Genomic DNA, 19,281 nt, shown 5'->3' with positions numbered 1-19,281 from the left:
TTAGCTATTTTCTCCGATTTCACGCACAGAAAATAAGATTTTCCGTATTTTTTATCCGTCGGCGGGATAGCTCGTATCTTCGTAATTTAGACGTTGCTGCTTCTTGTATTCTGGTGAGAAAGCAAACAAAAAAAGCGAAAAAAAATAGAGGTGGATTTGTGGTGAAAATATTTATTTGCTCATTCAATTCATATTGTAAATTTTTATTTATTGTGTAAACAAAAAACAATTCAAACAAGCCTTTTAGAAATCAGAAGTCCAGACTCTGCAAATATCTCGATTTTTATTCACGCGATTTTATTATCAATCATCGATTTTCGTATTTACCTGATTTAAAAGTTGCGCATTGCAATTCTTATTTACGCTTTTTAAATATCGTACATTATGACTCGTATTTACGAGATTTAAGAATCTAATATCGTGTTTTGCATTTTTAAAATCGCGATTTTATTATCAAACATCGATTTTCGTATTTACCTGATTTAAAAGTTGAACGTTGCAATTCTTATTCAGGCCATTTAAATATTGTACATTGCGATTCTTATTTACGAGATTAAAAAACCAATATCGCGATTTGTATTTACGAGCTTTTAAAACCCTACGCGAGCTTAAAATCCAATGTCGTGATTCGTTTTTGCAGTTATGCATCTTGATCTAAAAATTACGCATCATGATTTGTATTTTCGCATTTTGTAAATTCGATGTAGAGTTTCATTTTCACGTGATTTAAAAGCCTCATGTCGGGATTTATAATCACATGATTACAAGTTTAAACAAAAATTTGACAAAAAAAGTGCGATTTTTATATATATATATTCTTGGATTTCCTCTTTTTTACTTTCTGACTACTCTCATCCCTGGAATGATTAATTGCCGAGAAGAGTGAATTCTGAAACACTATCGTTATCAAAAAAGAGCCATTCAAATTGACACCCGGCATTGGCCGCAGGAAATAAAACTCTAGCCTGATTGTTGGGTAAGACTGTGCCTGCCACAATAAATGTGTGGACATTTTTAGATGCAAAGAAAAAATATTATTATTCATAAACTAAGAATTCAAGGAAAAAGCTAAATTTTTCTATATTTTCATAAGTAGTTAGTTATAAAGAGCACTTCATATTATATCTCTTTTTCAGATCGAGTATTCATGGTCGAGGACTTTTTTGCAAAAGAACTATTGATCCTGGCGAATTGGTTATTGAATATGCTGGTGAAGTTATTCGATCTATTCTTACAGATAAAAGAGAACGCATTTATCAAAGCAAAGTAAATAATGATTGCTTCTTTATTTTTGTGATAGAACTTATTGTAGATAAATACAATCACTTTAACTCAAAATTTTGGAATGTAAAATTAAAACTTTCACAGAGTGGCCACAGAACAGGAAAACCTCAAAATCAGGAAAAATAAATTAATTTTAACATAACAATCCAATGTTTTTTCCAACAGAATACCAAAAGACTTGTAATAATAATTTTTTAAAGAATGTTTATTTTCTATCCAAATAACAAGAGTGTTTTTTTTTTAAATTTATTTTTATAAAAATAAAAAAAAGGCATAACTGAAGAATTAATAATAAAATTTATATCACTGGTTACAAAAAAAAGGAAAATTCAATAAAATAGATCTGGGAAAGATAAGGAAGTTTTTTGTGACCACCCTGCAGTATTTTCTCATTTATTTACATAACTATTTTAACTACAGTGGAAAGAACCATATCCAGAATAGTCAGGGCTTAGATAAGTCTGGAAAAGGAATTTTTTTGGAAAATAGATCTTTAAGGTAAACAAACATCATAAAATGTGTTATTCAATAAAGAAAATAAAAAATCAATAAATAATGACAATTTCATACTAAAACTTTTTCTTATGGTTTAAAAAGTAAATAAAGAAAATCGAACAGACCATAATTTGGACTCTCATAAATAAAACATGTTTCTTTCTCTCTCTTTTTTTTTTATTTATTTATTTATGTGAAGAAGTAGCTTGGCAAATAATTAAATAAATATAACATTAAAAAAGGCCCTATACACAAAAAGTTAATTAATCCAAATTAGTTATATACATATAACAAGGAACATAACTTAGTGGATTTTATTAATAAAAACATTTGTAAGTTAAAGAGAAACAAAGCTTGTCTTCGAGTGTTCTTTTCAAACACTGTTCATATTCAACTTCATTAATACTCATAGTTTTTTCTTCTCAGTCTAGAAATTGAAAAAAAGGAAAGAGATTTGTTTATTTTGATTGTAAAATAGTGTCCTATGGATTTGTGGCTTTGTACTGTACTTATTTTTTGAAAAAGTTTTCAAGATCTTTGTGACATTTAGTTCATGTTCTAAGGATGGAGAATATATAGATATATTTTTATTTATTATATACTCTTGAGGTTTCTTCAGACAGAAAAGGGATTCTTCTACTTCCATGTCAACATATGAAGAATTATAAGAATTTTCTTATCTATTAAGTAACGAATTAATACTTGGTTTCCTTTTGTTCATTGCTATGTATTCAGTTCCCCAATTTTAAAGTTGTATGTAGTTTAACTTCTTAAAAGTTACTATATAACGAGAAGAAGAAAAATTTAAAATGCTTGTAATCATGAAATTTAAAATTTGATAACTAGGTACAGCTCAGCATACTGCAATGAATAAAATGAAACAAAAAATCTGTAGATTAACATGAAGGAAGCAGAATCATTTTGTGTGAAGAGAGCCTTTAAACTAAAATTTCATACTTATAATTTCAAATCAAATTCTTTCAGGGCATTGGATGTTACATGTTTAGAATTGATGATGATGAAGTTGTGGATGCAACAATGCATGGCAATGCTGCTAGGTTTATCAACCACTCCTGTGAAGTATGCATCGTCTTTCATTATATTTCTATTGTTACCTTTTAGTATTTTAAAAAAATTTTCATGCATGATTTTCTTTTTCAGCCCAATTGTTTTTCAAAAGTAATAACTGTGGATGGAAAGAAACATATTGTGATCTTTGCCCTCAGGAAGTAAGAATAATTAATATTATCTAATGAATTATTTTACAAATTAAAGCCAGTACTTAACTGTGACTTTTTTTTTTTTAACAGAATTATGAAGGGAGAAGAATTGACCTATGACTACAAGTTTCCATTTGAGGATGAGAAAATACCTTGTCACTGTAATTCTCGAAGATGTCGAAAGTATTTGAACTAGTTCAATTACCTTTAAATGCTGTGTGAGTATTATAATAACTAATAATTTAGATCTTTTAATAATAATCAAGCTTAGTGAGAGAACACGTTAAATTACATTTTAAACAATTTGAGAAAATCAGCATTAGCAAGTTTTAAAAAAACTTATTTGCTGAAACTTTTTTTTTTTATTGATGACATTTAATTTAAACATAAATTTACGTTTAATACTTAAAGACAGTATTCTTGAACATATTCTTGAATTTGAAAGTTTTCAAAATATTCTGTAGCATGTTCTTCCATTTATTTAACTGAACAAATCCTTAATAATATCAATGATGTAGGCTTAGCTTTTATTTTTGGAGCAAAAAATAATATGAAGTAAGAGACTGTAACTGGGGATGTAGACTGTTTTTGCATGTTTATTAAGGAAGAGAAACTCAGTACAACAAAATCACACTCGCAAGTATTTTGTATATTAAATACTGTAAAATCGACTTTAAAATTACTAAACATCCTGCATGAAAGCTTGTTTAGTTGGGAAAATGTAACATTTTTAAGAAAATGTAATACAAAGTGTCAAAAAAACACTTCAGATTATACAGGACTTAGAAAAATTCTAGAATTATTACGTAATATGCGTTTAAACATCCAACAATTGCTGGATTCTAATTTAATGTATTTAAAAACTTGTAGTAAATGTTTGTATGTTTAATTATTTATTTCCTAATTACAAGAAATAAAAATCATTCGGAAAAATAATTAAAAATAGAGATCCTTCTTTGGACAACAGCACATTTTAACCTAACAAAATTGTTTATTTTGAGTCACACTTCTAATTTAGGCACGGTAGTTAATAATATTAATATAACATTCATAAGTTTGTTTGTTGTAAATATATTTCATGCTTAATACATTCTATTTCAGGTGGCAGCTTAAAAGCATGCGAAAATGTTTCTAACTGTGATAATTTATTCTTGTTTTATGTAGCCTAGCTTTTTATTATTTTTAAGTATCAAAAGGTGCTGTTCCTCATTATCATAGAATAATAAAAATGTATTATAAATTATTGTATATATATAATTAGAAATTGAACTTTTTATTATTGTAAATAAAATTGGATTTTATATTTTCTGTGATTCTTTTTTTCTTTCCCTTCAAATGTATTATTTTTCTGCTAATTGCTGTTTTTATCACAGATCATACACTTCTTGCTGAGGTAACAAATTAGTTTCACTGTTACCTTTGTTCAAACTCTTATTCCTCAAACTGTGAATCATGCAGTACAGGAAAGGAAAAAAAATTGCGTTTTTAAACAGCTCTCCTTATTAAGTCAAACTATCCTTTTTGAAAAAAAACTGGACAATAATTACGAGAAAGCTTTTCATTCAGAAAAATAAACATAGAAAAGATTTCAGACAAAAAATTAATGCATAAAAAAGACTCATTAAAGGTTTTATATATGTATATTTTCAAAAACTATAGCAACGGTAGCAAAATACTATAAAGAGGTGAACTAGAGAATTGTTGTAAAAAAATATCCATGAATTTTGAAACTAAAGTAAGGGTAAAGAGTTTCAAGGATTGTTACTGTAGATTATTTTAACTAGTAAATGTAAATAAAGAACAAAATTAACAAGTAACAAAATAAAGTTTATTCAATTCTTGAAGCAATATTGAAAAAACAAAGCAAGGAAAAATTTATAAAGTATAATCTCATAACTTCATCTGGGACACATCACACCCCTGCCACCATCAATAGGAAAATTCACACCAGTTGTAAAAGAAGAACAATCACTAGCTAAAAATGCAATAGTTTGTGCAACTTCTTCAACAGTTCCAACCCTGCCAATAGGATGAGTTTCTTTGCCTTTTTCTAAAAACTAGTAAATACAATCAATTATTAAAAACAGTTTAGGTTCATATTTAAAAAAAAAATTTATCTTTAGCTCTTGCTCTGTGAAAATAAAGGGCCATCTTTAAATTATACAAAACATTGTATCCCCAAACACAATTTTTAATGCTCGATAATGTACATTAAATAAGAATTTTGTCTAGATGATTTGTATTATTTAAACCATGAAAAAAAAATGAAATAGTCTCCTCCCTATTGTAAGAATATAAACTATATTAATGCATGCAAAAGTAACATTCGAAATTGCTGAAGATTGAATAAAAATGAATTATTATCAGCAACAAAAAACAATTTTTTGAAATGTTGTAGTGATTAATGATACCTAATACCTTAATGGCAGGTTGACAAAATATTGCATTATACAATAGCTTGACCTACCAATTTAATGAAAAAGAGAGAAAAAATTGTTGTAAGGAACAAAATCTAAATTTATCTTGAAACAGTTTTTTATGTCATAAAGTATTATTTCTTTTTTAAATTATATATATATGAGTACAAAAAATATATTTGCAATATTAAAATAAAATTTGTAGTGATAGAAAATGGTACTAACAAATCATTAATCAAATGAATGTGTTTATTTGCATATGTATGTACTGCAGAGTTCTCCTTAGGAATTAAAAAAAAGGAAGGGCACTGCCTCTCAAAAATGGGCATTTTGAGTTTTGAAATGGCAGTCACCCCCATAAAATTTATCAAAATGTGTAATATTATGCAATAATTGAATTTGATCTTCCACAATTTTTAAATTACCCTCTTATGCTATTTTATTATATATCAAAAAATATGTTTTTCTTATTATTAAAGAGAAAAAATTGTTGATAAAAATAATTTAAGGTATGTTAAAAAACAATTAATCCATAAACAGTTTGAAAGTTTTTTTCTATAAATTAGACTGAAAACTATAAGAAAATAAACATTTAAAGGTGCAGTGTTTTTATACAAAAAAAAAAGGTATTTATCAATTCCTACCCCGAAAAAAGAGATATTTATAAAAACGTATAGAGTTGAGGATAATCCGAATAAAGTAAATATTTGTAGTAGTACCTAATCAGAATTAAACCTATAAACACAGATAATTATACCAGTGTGTAATTATTTAAACAGGGAATATTTTTTTTAAAGATGGAATATAAATAAAACGACTGTTTTTAAGGGATGACAGCTTATTTTTACAAAGAGGGTGCATTTATAGCAGGGTTGGGTTTTTGACGTCAAAAAGTGGTTTTTGACATGACAAGGGTATAATACTGGTTTAAACCGTCAAAAATGTCAAAAACTGAAGTTTGCCAAGAAAATATATAAACTTCAAAACTACCAACAGTTGCCATGCATTATATTGAAATTTAATTATACTATAGGTAATCAGCAGGTTTTAAATTATTTTTTAATTAAAATTAAGGTAAAATAACAGATTTAAAATCTCAGAAATTTATATTCAAATGCACGTGCAGAAAAATTTTGCAGAAAAATTTTGCACAAAAATTGTTTAAATATTTATATTTAAATTTTTCTTTTTTTTCTTTTTGATACTTAAGAAAATTAAAAGTTTATTACTATGCATTTTTGACATACAAGGAACATATAACTAATATTTATAAGGAACTTACAAGTTATGTTGTATAAATACAAACTTGATACAAGATACAAGTGTATAAAATTTTTTTTTTAATGTTATACCGAATATCTTTATTATCCAATACGTTAATTTGAATTTAAAAGTAAGTTATACAGTCAATTCGCTATAACTCGAATATTACTATAACTCAGGGTTTACGCTGAGTCTAAAAATTCATTAGCAAAAAAGCTAAAATCTGAAAAAAAGTTTTAGCAAAATGCTAAAATGCCATTAGGCTTATAAAATTACTTTATATCAAACAAGTACTGTAAGTTATCTGACAAAGAATAGCTTAATGTACAAGAATATCAAAAAGAATACCTATAACAAAAAAAAAACACATTTATTATTTATCAAAACATTTTGGTTTATAATTAACAATCTTCCTTTCTTTCATGTTTGCCCATTTTACAAATGCTTCTTGAAAGTTAAATGCACTTTCAGGGCCCTAAATATTAATCATTAACAAATATATATATCATATATTCTAGCCATTTTTGTTGATCGCTATGCTTCATCTCGTTTGATCAAATTTTTTTTTCGTGAACGCTAGCGTCATGGTTCTTCTTGCGAAAGATATTTAGATTTTTTCTCCTTCTTGTTTGATCAAGTTTTTTTCATGGATGTTAGCGTCATGGTTTTTCGCGGAAGCTTTTTTTTAAAATGGAATTTAGTATAATCCTTTAGCAAAAATGCGAAAATGCTTTGTTGAATTTTAGCATTTTTGAGGGGTCTTTTCGCATTTTGCGAAAAAAGCTACCGTAGCGGAAACCCTGCTATAACCCGATTTTTTTTTATGAGGTCCCGACCCTTTTATCTTCAATTTCATGTTAATTATTCTCGATTACTCGAATTTTACTCCCTTTAACTCGATTTTTTTTGGATCTCTTAAAGCAAGAAAAAAAACCCAGGAGCTGATATCTTGCCCCTTCCTTTGCAACACACGCACAATGTCTTTCGCACTCTTCATGGAGAAGCTAAAGCTTTCCCTTTTGAAGTATGTGAACAGTGGTTAAAGGAAACGTTACCAAATTTACTTCAAGGATACAGTGAAAATGTTTTCAATATTGATGAAATGGGTTTATTTTTTAAATGTCTTCCAAATAAGACTATGATGTTTAAGGATGAAAACTGCTCAGGGGGTAAAATGAGCGAGGAACGTTTGACCGTCTTAGTCTGGGACAGAGAAATTGCCCTTACTTGATATCGGAAAAAAACCGAAATCCCCGATGTTTCAAGAATGTATAAACGTATCCTTTGGATTACAAGTCTAACAAAATGTTTTGGATGACATCAGTTTTATTTGAAGACTATGTAAGAAAATTGGATCGGAAATTCTTCGCTAAAAAAAGAAAGTGATACTCTTTATGAATAAATGCACATCATATAGTGATCTACCTAATTTGAAAGCAGTAAACTTGCAGTTTCTCCCACCAGACACAACAGCAAAGTTGCTGCCGATGGACCAGGGTATGCAAACAAGTACAAGTGCTTCAAACAGTCTTATCGTAAATGGCTTGTCAGAAAAATGATCTTAAATATTGTAAGCAATTAAAAGATTTGTAATTAATAAGCATTGATTAAATAATCCGACAATATTTTGAAAGTCCAAAACCGAAACTAACGGTAAGTCGAACTTTCGATACGTCGAAGTTTTTCGTCAGTCCTATCAGATTCAAGTTATCGCGAATTCACTGTATTTATGAATAATGATAAATATAATTCATATTGTTCATTATATTCATTTATAATTATTACACTTATCATTTTTAAAAAATTTTTATCTATTAATTTTTTTTTCTCCACTTGTATTAAGAATACAAATAATGCATATCTTGAAAGCAAGAAGTAATTATTCAACAGCTGAATATTTAGATATTCAACACAACTATATCGTATTCAGCAAAATGAAATTCACAAGTATTTGGATAAACTAAATTTTCAGCATAGTAAATGAATAGGCTGAATATACTGTAAATCGACACTAACTACTCTGTGTATTTAACAGAAAGCACTTAAATTTGTATTGTCTTATGTTAAAAAGATTATTAAGAAGATTTAAAAGAATATTAAAAAAAAAATTTTCTTTAAAAGAAGATGTCTAATGTACAAAACTGCTAATGTTTATCTTTAAAAATGTCTAATTTTTAGTATAATCTATACTTTACACTAAATTTGGTTATGAATAAATTTCTTAATAATATCACTGCAGATTTTCAATAACACATGAAAATGAATACATAATATTACAAAAGATGTGAGTTTTCAAAAGTACAAGATTTTGGTTACTATTCAAAATATTAGTGTTTCTTCAAAATTTTAAATTTATTTTTTCTAGAACATATTTAGAAACACTATCCTTTAAAAAATATATAAATTTTATGTATTAATTAAATTTCACATATAAATATAGGTTTTTGACATTTTTGACAGTGAGGTTTTTGACGTGACGGTTTAAACTGTCAAAAACTGTCACATGTCAAAAACTTGCCAACCCTGATTTATAGGGATTATAAAAGCACGCCGCCCTTCTGAAAACGCTTAGGGAGAACACTGTATACTGGTTGAAAATGCATAATATATGGAAAGTAATATTGATAGGAATATTTCATGAAACAAAAAATGAGGTTGCAAACCTTAGCATACTCTTCTTCAGACATTCCACCTCTTTTGTGAACATTAGTAACTACAACACCAGGGCTAAAAAAAGAACATTTTAATTTGAGAATTTTTATTCTTCAATTTTTCACCCCTTCAAAGTCTAATAAACATTAAACTGTTCTAAATATAACATTAAATTACTTTCTTAATAGATTTTGAAAATGACCCTAGAAAAACCAACACATGCAATTCATTTTCACAAAAATTTAAATTAAATGTAGAAAACATGGTAAATGAAATATATGTGTCCTTAATTCTATCCAAAAGTATTATATAAACTTTAATTTATAAAATTATGATAAATATGCCTTTTTATAAAATGTTCCATCTCACACTCATGTTTATGTAATAAATGTGCAACACTAATTTTACCAGATAGATGTGTATATATACTTTGCTCAGCGAGACTGAAAGCAGACAGTGATTCGCTGCTTAAAGCCAAGACTGACTAAATTTGCTGGTTTCTCGCTGCATTTGTAGTCCTTTTCTAAATTACTATTGTTCAGATTTGCTGGTCATAACTTTGGCGTCAATCAGCCAAAGAAAATGAGAAGTGCCCAGAGGCTTTATCTATTTCTACTATCAGTTTTTGTTGAACAGAGTATGTGTGGTGAAAAAAGGAATACTATTTCATCTTTGGTTAATCATAAAATGTTTTTTTTTTTGTACTTACACAAATAACTTCTAAATGTTTCAAATAAATTATTCTAGGTTATTCTTGAACATTTCAACAGTAATATCATAATCTGAAAGATTTTTTTTTTTATTTTACTAATTATTTTTGAGAATACCAAAAAATAGATTTAGCTCATTTAATAAATTGTGCTTTTCTTTTAAATAAATCTGAAATTAACCTGTTTAATTACAGTTGAGATACAAAAGGTATAGACAGATCCTTTAACATATAGTCTAAATTACTTACTATCAACTATGAATTTAGAATGACTAATTATAGGGAAGAAGTATAAATATTTTCAAGCATTAATATTAAAATGATATTTACTTATAGTTATCAAGTTGTATTTCATATAAAAAAATCTATATAACTTAATACTTGTTTGCTTTTTTTTTTTAATGTTGAACTTATTAAGTTGTACAGGATGTCATAAATATAAATTATGATTGAAATTCAGAATAAAACAAAGTAAAAGTTTTAAAAAATTTCTTAAGAAGAAATTTTAAAATAATATAAGATATAAACTTACTTTACACTATTAACACGGATTCCATCTGCTGCAACTTCTAAAAGAGGAAAAAAACTTTTTAAGTAAAATTCATTTTAATATTAGGTTTGTCAAATACAATTGCAAATAAGACACATTGATTACCTAATGCAGTACATCTAGTGAGCTGATCAATAGCTGCCTTGCTCATACAATATGCAGCAACTCCAGGAAACTGATCAATAAAAATGAACAAATACCAATATAAATATAACAAAAACTAACACATTAATTACCAGTAAAACAAAAGGTAAAAAAAAAATAGATTTTTTTTTCAATAAAAATATGAAACATTAAAGAATTTTAAAGTTTTAAATACTATTTATATTATTCAAAGAAATGTTTATGCATATTTTAATGCAAATAGATGATTAATTTACTGTTTTTACACCTTTTCTGTAACAATTCAGTTAATGGATAAATTGCATACAAAGTTAAATTTGCTAAATTTTAAATATGGCACTACATAAATCTATAACTCAGAAGTAAAAAAGCGCTAAGTCTATTTTTTACAAAATTAAGGTTTTTACAATTTACAATAAAATTTTGCTTCACTATCAAAAGGTATAAAAAAGGCCGTATCTTTTAGGCCTACAAATAACATTAATAATGTTAATAACATAAATAATGTTGATTATAAATAAAAAATCAAATAAAACCTGTAATAGTGCAGTAAAATGACTAAAAGAATCATTCAACTGATTATTTTAAATAATTTAACAACTGTGACATATATGTGTATGACACATAAGTGTGCAATAAAGCCCTGCACCATACATAAAATTATCTCACCAAATATACCTCATTTTTTAGCATTCAAAAACATTTAAATTTACATCTAAAAAAAAATTATTGCTAAATGTTCTAAACTCGCACTTGGAACAAGTTATTTAAATATATTTAATAATTCTTCTTAAGAATAAAAAGAATTTTAAAAATTTATAGGTTATCCAATATTGATTGGGAATGAGCATTTGCTTAATTATTACAAACATAAAATTTGTTTGTTGTTTTTTTTTTATAATCTAATTAAATAGCTATATTTTGACTGATTGCAGATGTATAAATAAAGCACAATTATTAACTTGATCTTAAAAATTTCATTTTAAATCAATTTGATTCCAAAAATTTATTTGACAATACAGATTAAATTTTTTAATGTAGAAAAATTGCAATACAAAACAAATATTTGAACATATGTAGCATTTAAACAGTATGAAAACATTTTAATGGAATACAAATATTTAAAAAATAAAAAAATTAGTCTTTATAAAAATAATAAAAATTTTCAAACCCATATGAAATTTTAATAATTAAAAATTCAAACAATAAAATACAATTTAGTATGAAGGTTGATTTAAAAGCAAAAATAACTTCAAACAAAAGAAAAAAACAAACTTAACATTTTTAATAAAAATAAATACTTACAGATCGAAGACCAGCTATACTTGATACATTAACAATGTTACCTAAAATTAAACTTAATCTTAGCAATATAACAATGACTTAAAAAAAATAATAGAGTTAATATATTTCTAACAAACAAGTATGAAAAAAAAATTTTAGTATTTCATTAAACAAATTTAATTGTTTAAAAAATTTAATAACAAATGAAAGAAACAAATACTAACGCTTAAAGCTTGTAATTACTTAAAAAAAAAAAAATTATAATAATTATTTTAGCAAATTAAAAAATTACATTAAGCTAAAATAAAAATCTTCATATCTTTATTAAAACGTTTTTAACTTAATACTTAAAAGAAGAAAATTTAATAAAAAGAAAGTTTTTAAATAATAAAAAATAAAAGTTTTACTTAGGCAAAAATATTACAGAGACAAAGAAAATAGAAACATGCAGTACAACATAGAACAGTAATAGCTTGCTATTTTTATTTATGATTAAAACTAAACATGAAAAGAGTGAAAATAATGCCACATAAACACATTATAGTTTCAGTTCTATAATATTTATTTTATATATTCTCTGTAGTTTTTTTTTCTTTGTGGGTATTTTCACCATTTACAAATGAGGTATTTGCATACTTTAAAAGCATTTAACTCAGTCAAAAAAGAATCTGAGCGGATCTAATAATTTTTGTGAAAATAAGTGTTGGTATCATTTACACTTATTCTAATTTTTATTAGTTAAAATTTTTTTATAAATTAAAAACTGAGTTTTGTCTTCCAAACATAACATAATATATCATATATCCATAACTGCAAGTTTTTACTATTTTAAAAAAGATTTTTAAAAAATGGTATAAGTGTAGGGTGACCCGGGGTAATTCACGATCACTCTGTTTCTGGGGTAAATAATGATCACCTAAGTTTTATTTTAAAAAAAAATTTTTTTTTTAAATTTAGGACATGGACAAGAATGCTTGTACACTTTACTAGAGTATAACTACATTTACTTAATAATAATTTTTTGTTTAATCTAACAAAATAAGTATCTTTTAAACTGCTTTCTGTATTTTCCATTTCAAAGATGGGTGGTTTCAAAATATGCACATTTCTGCAAAGATCCCCCTCCTTCTCTTAATAATAAATATTTTGAGTCACTTTCTTTTTCTTTGATATAAACGTAGTGTAAGTTTTTGTTTAATTGTTTCACATCTACTGTAAACATTATAATTGATTATATTATAGGAAACTATATCAAATGTTGCCCCCTACAGATGGGGTAATTATTGATCACTGGGGTATTTCCTGATCATTGTCATTTCTTCTTATAAATAGTATATAAAATAGCTTATAAATACCTAATTGTCTTTTCTTAAATAACAGTTCATATTTATTAAGTGGAACAACTATAAAATATATTTTAACTGTCATCACAAAATTTGTTTTTAACTGTATACAAGACTGTATTCTGATTTGCACCATTTCTGATTTGTCTTACCTTGCTTCTATCTTAATTTTATGTGTGTACATCGTTAGAATAATTTTTAAGCTTATAAATTAGCCTAGTATAATTGTTAGAATAATTTTTAAGTTTATAAATTAGCCTAGTATAAATATGGTGAGAAATTATAAGCCTAAAAAGGATACTAGGCTTCTAGAAAACAAAATTAGTGAATTTCTTTTAATGATTGAAAATGAAAATTTCAGTGTGAGAGCTGCTGCCAGAGCTGTTGACATACCTTACTTAACTTTACACTTTCCCTTAATGAAGTTAAAAAATCCAGCAAAAGTAACCCATGTGGGAACTCTCTTATATTTCAGAAGAACATGAGAATGAGTTGGCTGATTGCCTAAAGTGTATGGCACGATGCAAAGATTTTTGAAAATTTAATGTGTTAATCGTTCTACTTGCTTTTAAATAAATCATTTTATTAACTGCTTAAACATATCTTTTTGGTTTATTTGTTTGATCTTGATGTCTTATTTGTTAATTACCATTACATAATTATTTTTAAACAGCCCCTTTACAATAAAAACTGGTGATCAGTAATTACCCCAGAAATGATCAAGACCAGGGGTAATTCCTGATCACTAAAAACTTAAAATCTTTTAAATTCTAATTAGATTTTCAAACAAAAGAAGGTGGCATTGGACTCATCTCATATAGCCTCAAACTTCCAATAAATATTAAAATTCTATTTTGAATAGTTTTTTCACAAAATAGATGTTTGCGTTTTTTGATCAGGAATTACCCCAGGTCACCCTAAATGTCATTAAAATTTATTATTACAGACATTATTAGAGCTGATCAAATTTATAGAGCTGATTTTTTATGGTCCTAAAGTCCACAAATATAACATTCCTAAATGGTGCAATTTCCCAAAAGGTAATAAAAAAAGTACTTTAACAAAAGCATAAGTGTGACTTTTAGTTCCATTACAAATTACTATTTGCTTTTATTGATCTTTTGTTACCCTATTAGACATTAATAAAAAATGAACTTTTCTTTTATCTGTTTCTGTTTACAGTAAATAATGATAAATGGGTAAACAAAAGAATTTAGTACTTGAAAACATTACTGCAAAAAGAAGTGCTGTTATTTTTACTGTTTACTTAATAAAACAGTGTATTTCTGTAGTTTTCGAAGTTTATTCATACTTTTTCACTAAAAATACAGCCCCAGTTACTGGAGCACCTAATACTAAATATAAGTTGCAATTATAAAACAGTAAAACCTTGAGTTTACTTCTTTTTGCAGCATAAATTATTTTTTTTGAAAGATTAAAAGCATATTATTACGTGTCTGATGTTTTATCCACAGTCCACAAAAAACATGTATCCCAACCACAAAGCATTAATGTAGAGTTGTTATTTTCTATTGAACAATACTTTTACCAACTCTTGTATATTAGCTCCAATTTTGCCCTATAGTTTTTGTAAAAATATGTGTCAATTTTTTTCATTAGGAAAACAAATATTGAAAACATAGATTTGGTTTTACATTTTATCAAAAATATAATAAGAGCTAAAAAGACAGATTAAAAATTACTGTAACTAATATGCATAGTAAAAAGAGATAAATAGCTGTTAATTTTTATCTAAAGGTAGCTAGATTTTTCTTAAATATAATTAAAAAACATTTAAAAATCAAACAGAAGCAAAAATGTGTTTTTATTAACAATTAAACTCTTAAGAATATTTGACTTAAAATAATTACATAAATATGAACCAAATTTAAATAGAAAATAATAAAAGTATATAATAATAGAACAAATTCAAACCTTTAGTTTTTCTCAGATATGGTATAGCTAATTGGGACATAAGGAATGCAGCTCTGATATTTGTGTTATAAGTTAAGTCAAAAGTTTCTAACGGTGTATTTTCCACAGTTCCTGGGATAAGAACACCAGCATTATTCACCTAAAAAAATAGTTCTTTTTTAATTACATTAAATTTTGAAGAATAAGACAAAAAATCAAATTGTAAACAATGAATTACCAAAATATCTAATCTTCCAAATGTATCAATGGTAGATTTTAAAATTCGTTTAATATCTTCAGCTTGAGATACATCACCTATTACCGTTGATATCTAAAATAAAAATTGAACTTTCAGATATTTTAGCAGCAAAAAAAATTTGTAATTTAAATAAATTTTTCATAAGCAACTTTCAAATTATATCTTATCAAATATGGACTGCTATTATTTCAAAAAATTGGAATTATGAATTTTTTTGATTTTAAAAAAAAAAAAAAAAAATAGCCTATTTAATGCTAACAATGAAACATCGTTCAGGGTTACAGAGAAATCTTGTCAAAGTACTGCTGCTAGACAATTAGGAAGCTTGATTTGATGTTTTTCATTCCGCCTTCCTAACAATAGATTCTGATGCTTGTACTTTTTTTCCTTGTTCAAGTATTAATTTGCTACATAAGTGCAATTATTATTACTTTATTGAAAAAAATTCCTTAAGTATATGTTAACAGCAGCAATTACATACATAAAGGGTGTCCCAATTTAATAAAGCCACTAGGAATGTGTGCAGTAGTAGTAATAAATATAAAGAAATTTATGCAATAAAAAAAATTTTATATATAAAAATGCATATTTGAGAGGAGTAACTCACTTCCTGCCCTACTTGGACATCGAAAAAATATAAGCTAACAATATTTTCTTTCCTTCATGGAAATATTAAAAATATATTTACGTAAATCGGTTTTTAAAAAAAAAATTCGAGAAAAGAAAAGACTTTGCTTTATCCCCTAGCTTTAACAAAAAGATTTCTACTTTATTACCATTCTTATAATTTCCCTTATTTAATGATATTATGTAAACCAATATTACCAGCATTTATAATTTTTAATAAAAAAAAATCATTATTATAAATATAAATAAGGATTAAACAATTACAAAATATTTCACAATTTTAATTTATCAATTATCTTGATCAAGCAACATTACTTAGCATGCAACATAAGAAATAACATCAGAACATAATTAATAGTGGAATAAGAATATGCGAGCAGGTATGAATTATGCAATACCAAGATTTTCTGTAATGAGGCAGTTGTTAAAATTTACAAATTTAGTAGTTGCAATTAGCAATTTTGATTTCTTATGATTTATTATTAAAAAATATGGTAATCCGTAAATAAAAGCTATTTTTAATTTTGTTAGGTATCAAATTCATTAATTGAAAAAGTTAAAGAACAAAATTAAATATTTAAAATATAATTACAAGATTTGATTTTATTAATAAGGAAGTTTTTACATCAATGACAACATAAAACAATACAGATAACTAACAAAACATTTAAAAAACAAACAGAACACCACTTTAAATTAAAATGAAATACAATTAAAATAAGTATTCTCAATTGAGAACATTTCCAATTTTTTTTTCCAAATTTAAAGCATCATTCCGAATCAAAACTACGTATTAGTCAGAAATTTTGACCTCATGGGTAAGAAAAATTAATAAATGAAAAAAGTTATAAAAAAAATATAAATTACAGTGATGTAGTGTTAAATAGCTGTTGTTTATCGCATTAATTTTAATTAGTTTAGTCATTTTTTTTCCATTGGTTAAACAGTTAATTCCAGGGTTGGCAAGATTTTGCCGCAGGTGGAAAAAACCATGGTAAATACCGGTAAAAACCGTCCTGGCAAAAACAGGTTTTTGCCAAGCAAATTGGCAAAAAGTGGCAAAAACCTATATTTTCCAAGATGAGAGGACAAAAACACATTTTTGATACAAAATTGAAATATATACTATGAATATAAATAATTACAAAAAATTAACGAAATTATTATTCCATAATTAAATGATAATGTAATAATATATCATTTTAGTAGTAATTTAAAACATTATTGATTGGAAAATTTGTGATTATTCTCTTTTTTCCAGTGAAATGAACTTATTTTAAAATTAATATAACTATAATTTAAAGCATAAAATATCTATCAACATGTGCTGTTAATTATTGTACAAATAATAATTTTTTATAATAAATAATAATATTATACAAATAATAATTTATTTGTAAAAAAACATTTATTTTAGGATTCTAAAATGAAAAGAGATCACAAACTTTCAATCTTTTAAAAATTATTACCCTTATATTAATTATTAATATGTTAAAAATAATTTTTTCATGTAATGTTTCAAAATTATTATTCCTTATGATTGATTTAAATTTGTTTCAAGTATTTTGTAATAATATTTAATCAGCAATTTAGATAATTTGGTTTTTGCCGGTTTTTACCAGTTTTTGCCGGTTTTTACCAGGTTTTTGCCACTGTCCTGGCAAAAAACCCTTTTTGCCGGCAAAAACTCCAACCCTGGTTAATTCCATTAGTTCAACAACACATAACAGCAATTTTATATTTTATGCGTAATTTGGAGCACTTTTCATAATTTAAGAACAGTTTCACCAAATAATTGTGAGCTGAATAAATAAAATATGATTCACAATTGAGTACCCCTTTTATTTTAGCAATTTTTTTTTTTCGGTTCTTATAGAAAACAAAAAATGACTTAAAAGTGTGATTTTCTAATAAAAAATTTTGAGAGAAATTACAGGAAAATCGATGATTTTATTAATAGTAAATAAGCATGAAGGGGCAGACGATTCTACTCTCGAATCAAAATTTGACTAGATTGGTTCGACACACCTAATGAAATAAAATAATCTTACAATAATTTTTGGCTCTCAAAATGAAACAAGACTACATCATTGGAATGTTACAAATTTAAATTAAGTTCAATAACGGTTTACTAGAGATATTATTTTCATGGAGGAATTATAAGGCAAGATTCTTTAAATATTGATTCATGCAAACTATAAACATAAAAATTGGAAAAACATAAGTTCTCAAAAAATTAAGTAATATTTAAGGTAACACTCTAGTAGATTTTTTTTAAAAGTCTTACATCTTCAGATTTCGCTCCTGCTTTTTTACAGTTTTCAACTACTTTTTTTAAATTTTCTTCATTACGGCCAGTAAGACTCAATTTGCATTTTAAACTTGCAAAATGAATAGCAGTACCAGCACCAATTCCAGAAGATGCACCTAAAATATTAATTGTAATCAAATCAAAATAACAATTAATCGAATGAGAAGAAAAATAATTAGGTGATTTAATAATAATAGCATATTTAATTTTACTTCCATTTAATAATTTTCAATATTTTTAATTTCAGTTATTCTAATTCAGAATTTTAAAATAAAACAAGAATACTTACTGTGTTATTTAACTAAAAAGCAGCGAAAAAATAAAAAAAATACTGAATGTTTATCCTTAATTATGCTTACAAATCTATGCGTTGACGAAATTTATAGCTAAAAGAAATCTTATTTTGCAACTTAGTGATTAATTGAAAATAAAAGTCTTGACTAACATCCTGACTCAACTAATATATGATATATTCTTTTTATCTTAACTTAATATAGCAAAATTTTAACCTTGTGAGGTGCGTTGCGCTATTGCAAAATTGTAAGCCTTTGATATATGTATGCTAAGTCTTAAAACGTTTTTATTCTCAATAGAAATTGTTACCTGTTATTAAAGCAACTTTGCTTGCTAGACTTTGCATATTTTCACCCATTAGTTATCGAAAATTTTGGAGAACCGATTTATATAAATTTTCACTCGTCCTTCGATCACAAAAAACCACAACAGTCGGTGAAAAAAAAAGACACGAAGACATAATTTCTACGCCAAACTCGCCAAGATTGAGTTATCATTCTAGATACTGTACAATGCTTTGCTGTGATTGGATAATA

General features: G+C 25.9%; 2 protein-coding genes across 3 annotated transcripts in view; one reads left to right on the top strand and one right to left on the bottom strand.

Annotated features, from left to right (window-relative positions):
* The window catches only part of trx (histone lysine N-methyltransferase trithorax), a 98,406-nt gene extending 94,099 nt beyond the window's left edge, over positions 1–4,307 (top strand). For both annotated transcript variants that reach the window (XM_043045014.3, XM_043045008.3), the window contains exons 32-36: positions 1,137–1,266; positions 2,764–2,859; positions 2,941–3,008; positions 3,090–3,217; positions 4,101–4,307. In XM_043045014.3, coding sequence (XP_042900948.2) covers positions 1,137–1,266; positions 2,764–2,859; positions 2,941–3,008; positions 3,090–3,195 — 400 coding nt within the window. In that variant the 3' untranslated portion in view covers positions 3,196–3,217; positions 4,101–4,307. The remainder of the gene's footprint in view (positions 1–1,136; positions 1,267–2,763; positions 2,860–2,940; positions 3,009–3,089; positions 3,218–4,100) is intronic.
* Positions 4,308–4,805: 498 nt separating this feature from the next.
* Positions 4,806–19,239, bottom strand: LOC107448737 (uncharacterized). The gene is made up of 9 exons (XM_043045021.3): positions 19,055–19,239; positions 18,428–18,567; positions 15,493–15,585; positions 15,276–15,414; positions 12,019–12,059; positions 10,696–10,765; positions 10,573–10,609; positions 9,343–9,406; positions 4,806–5,056 (listed from the first exon to the last, which is right to left on the bottom strand). The coding sequence occupies exons 1-9, from the start codon at positions 19,101–19,103 to the stop codon at positions 4,898–4,900; spliced, it is 792 nt and encodes a 263-aa protein (XP_042900955.1). The 5' UTR covers positions 19,104–19,239; the 3' UTR covers positions 4,806–4,897.
* Positions 19,240–19,281: the final 42 nt, after the last annotated feature.

Source organism: Parasteatoda tepidariorum, chromosome 3, assembly GCF_982258835.1.
Source record: "Parasteatoda tepidariorum strain Cologne lab strain chromosome 3, Ptep-v5.0, whole genome shotgun sequence".
NCBI lineage: Eukaryota > Metazoa > Arthropoda > Arachnida > Araneae > Theridiidae > Parasteatoda > Parasteatoda tepidariorum.
Note: the sequence above shows the minus strand (reverse complement) of the source record. Positions and strands in the feature narration are given on the sequence as shown.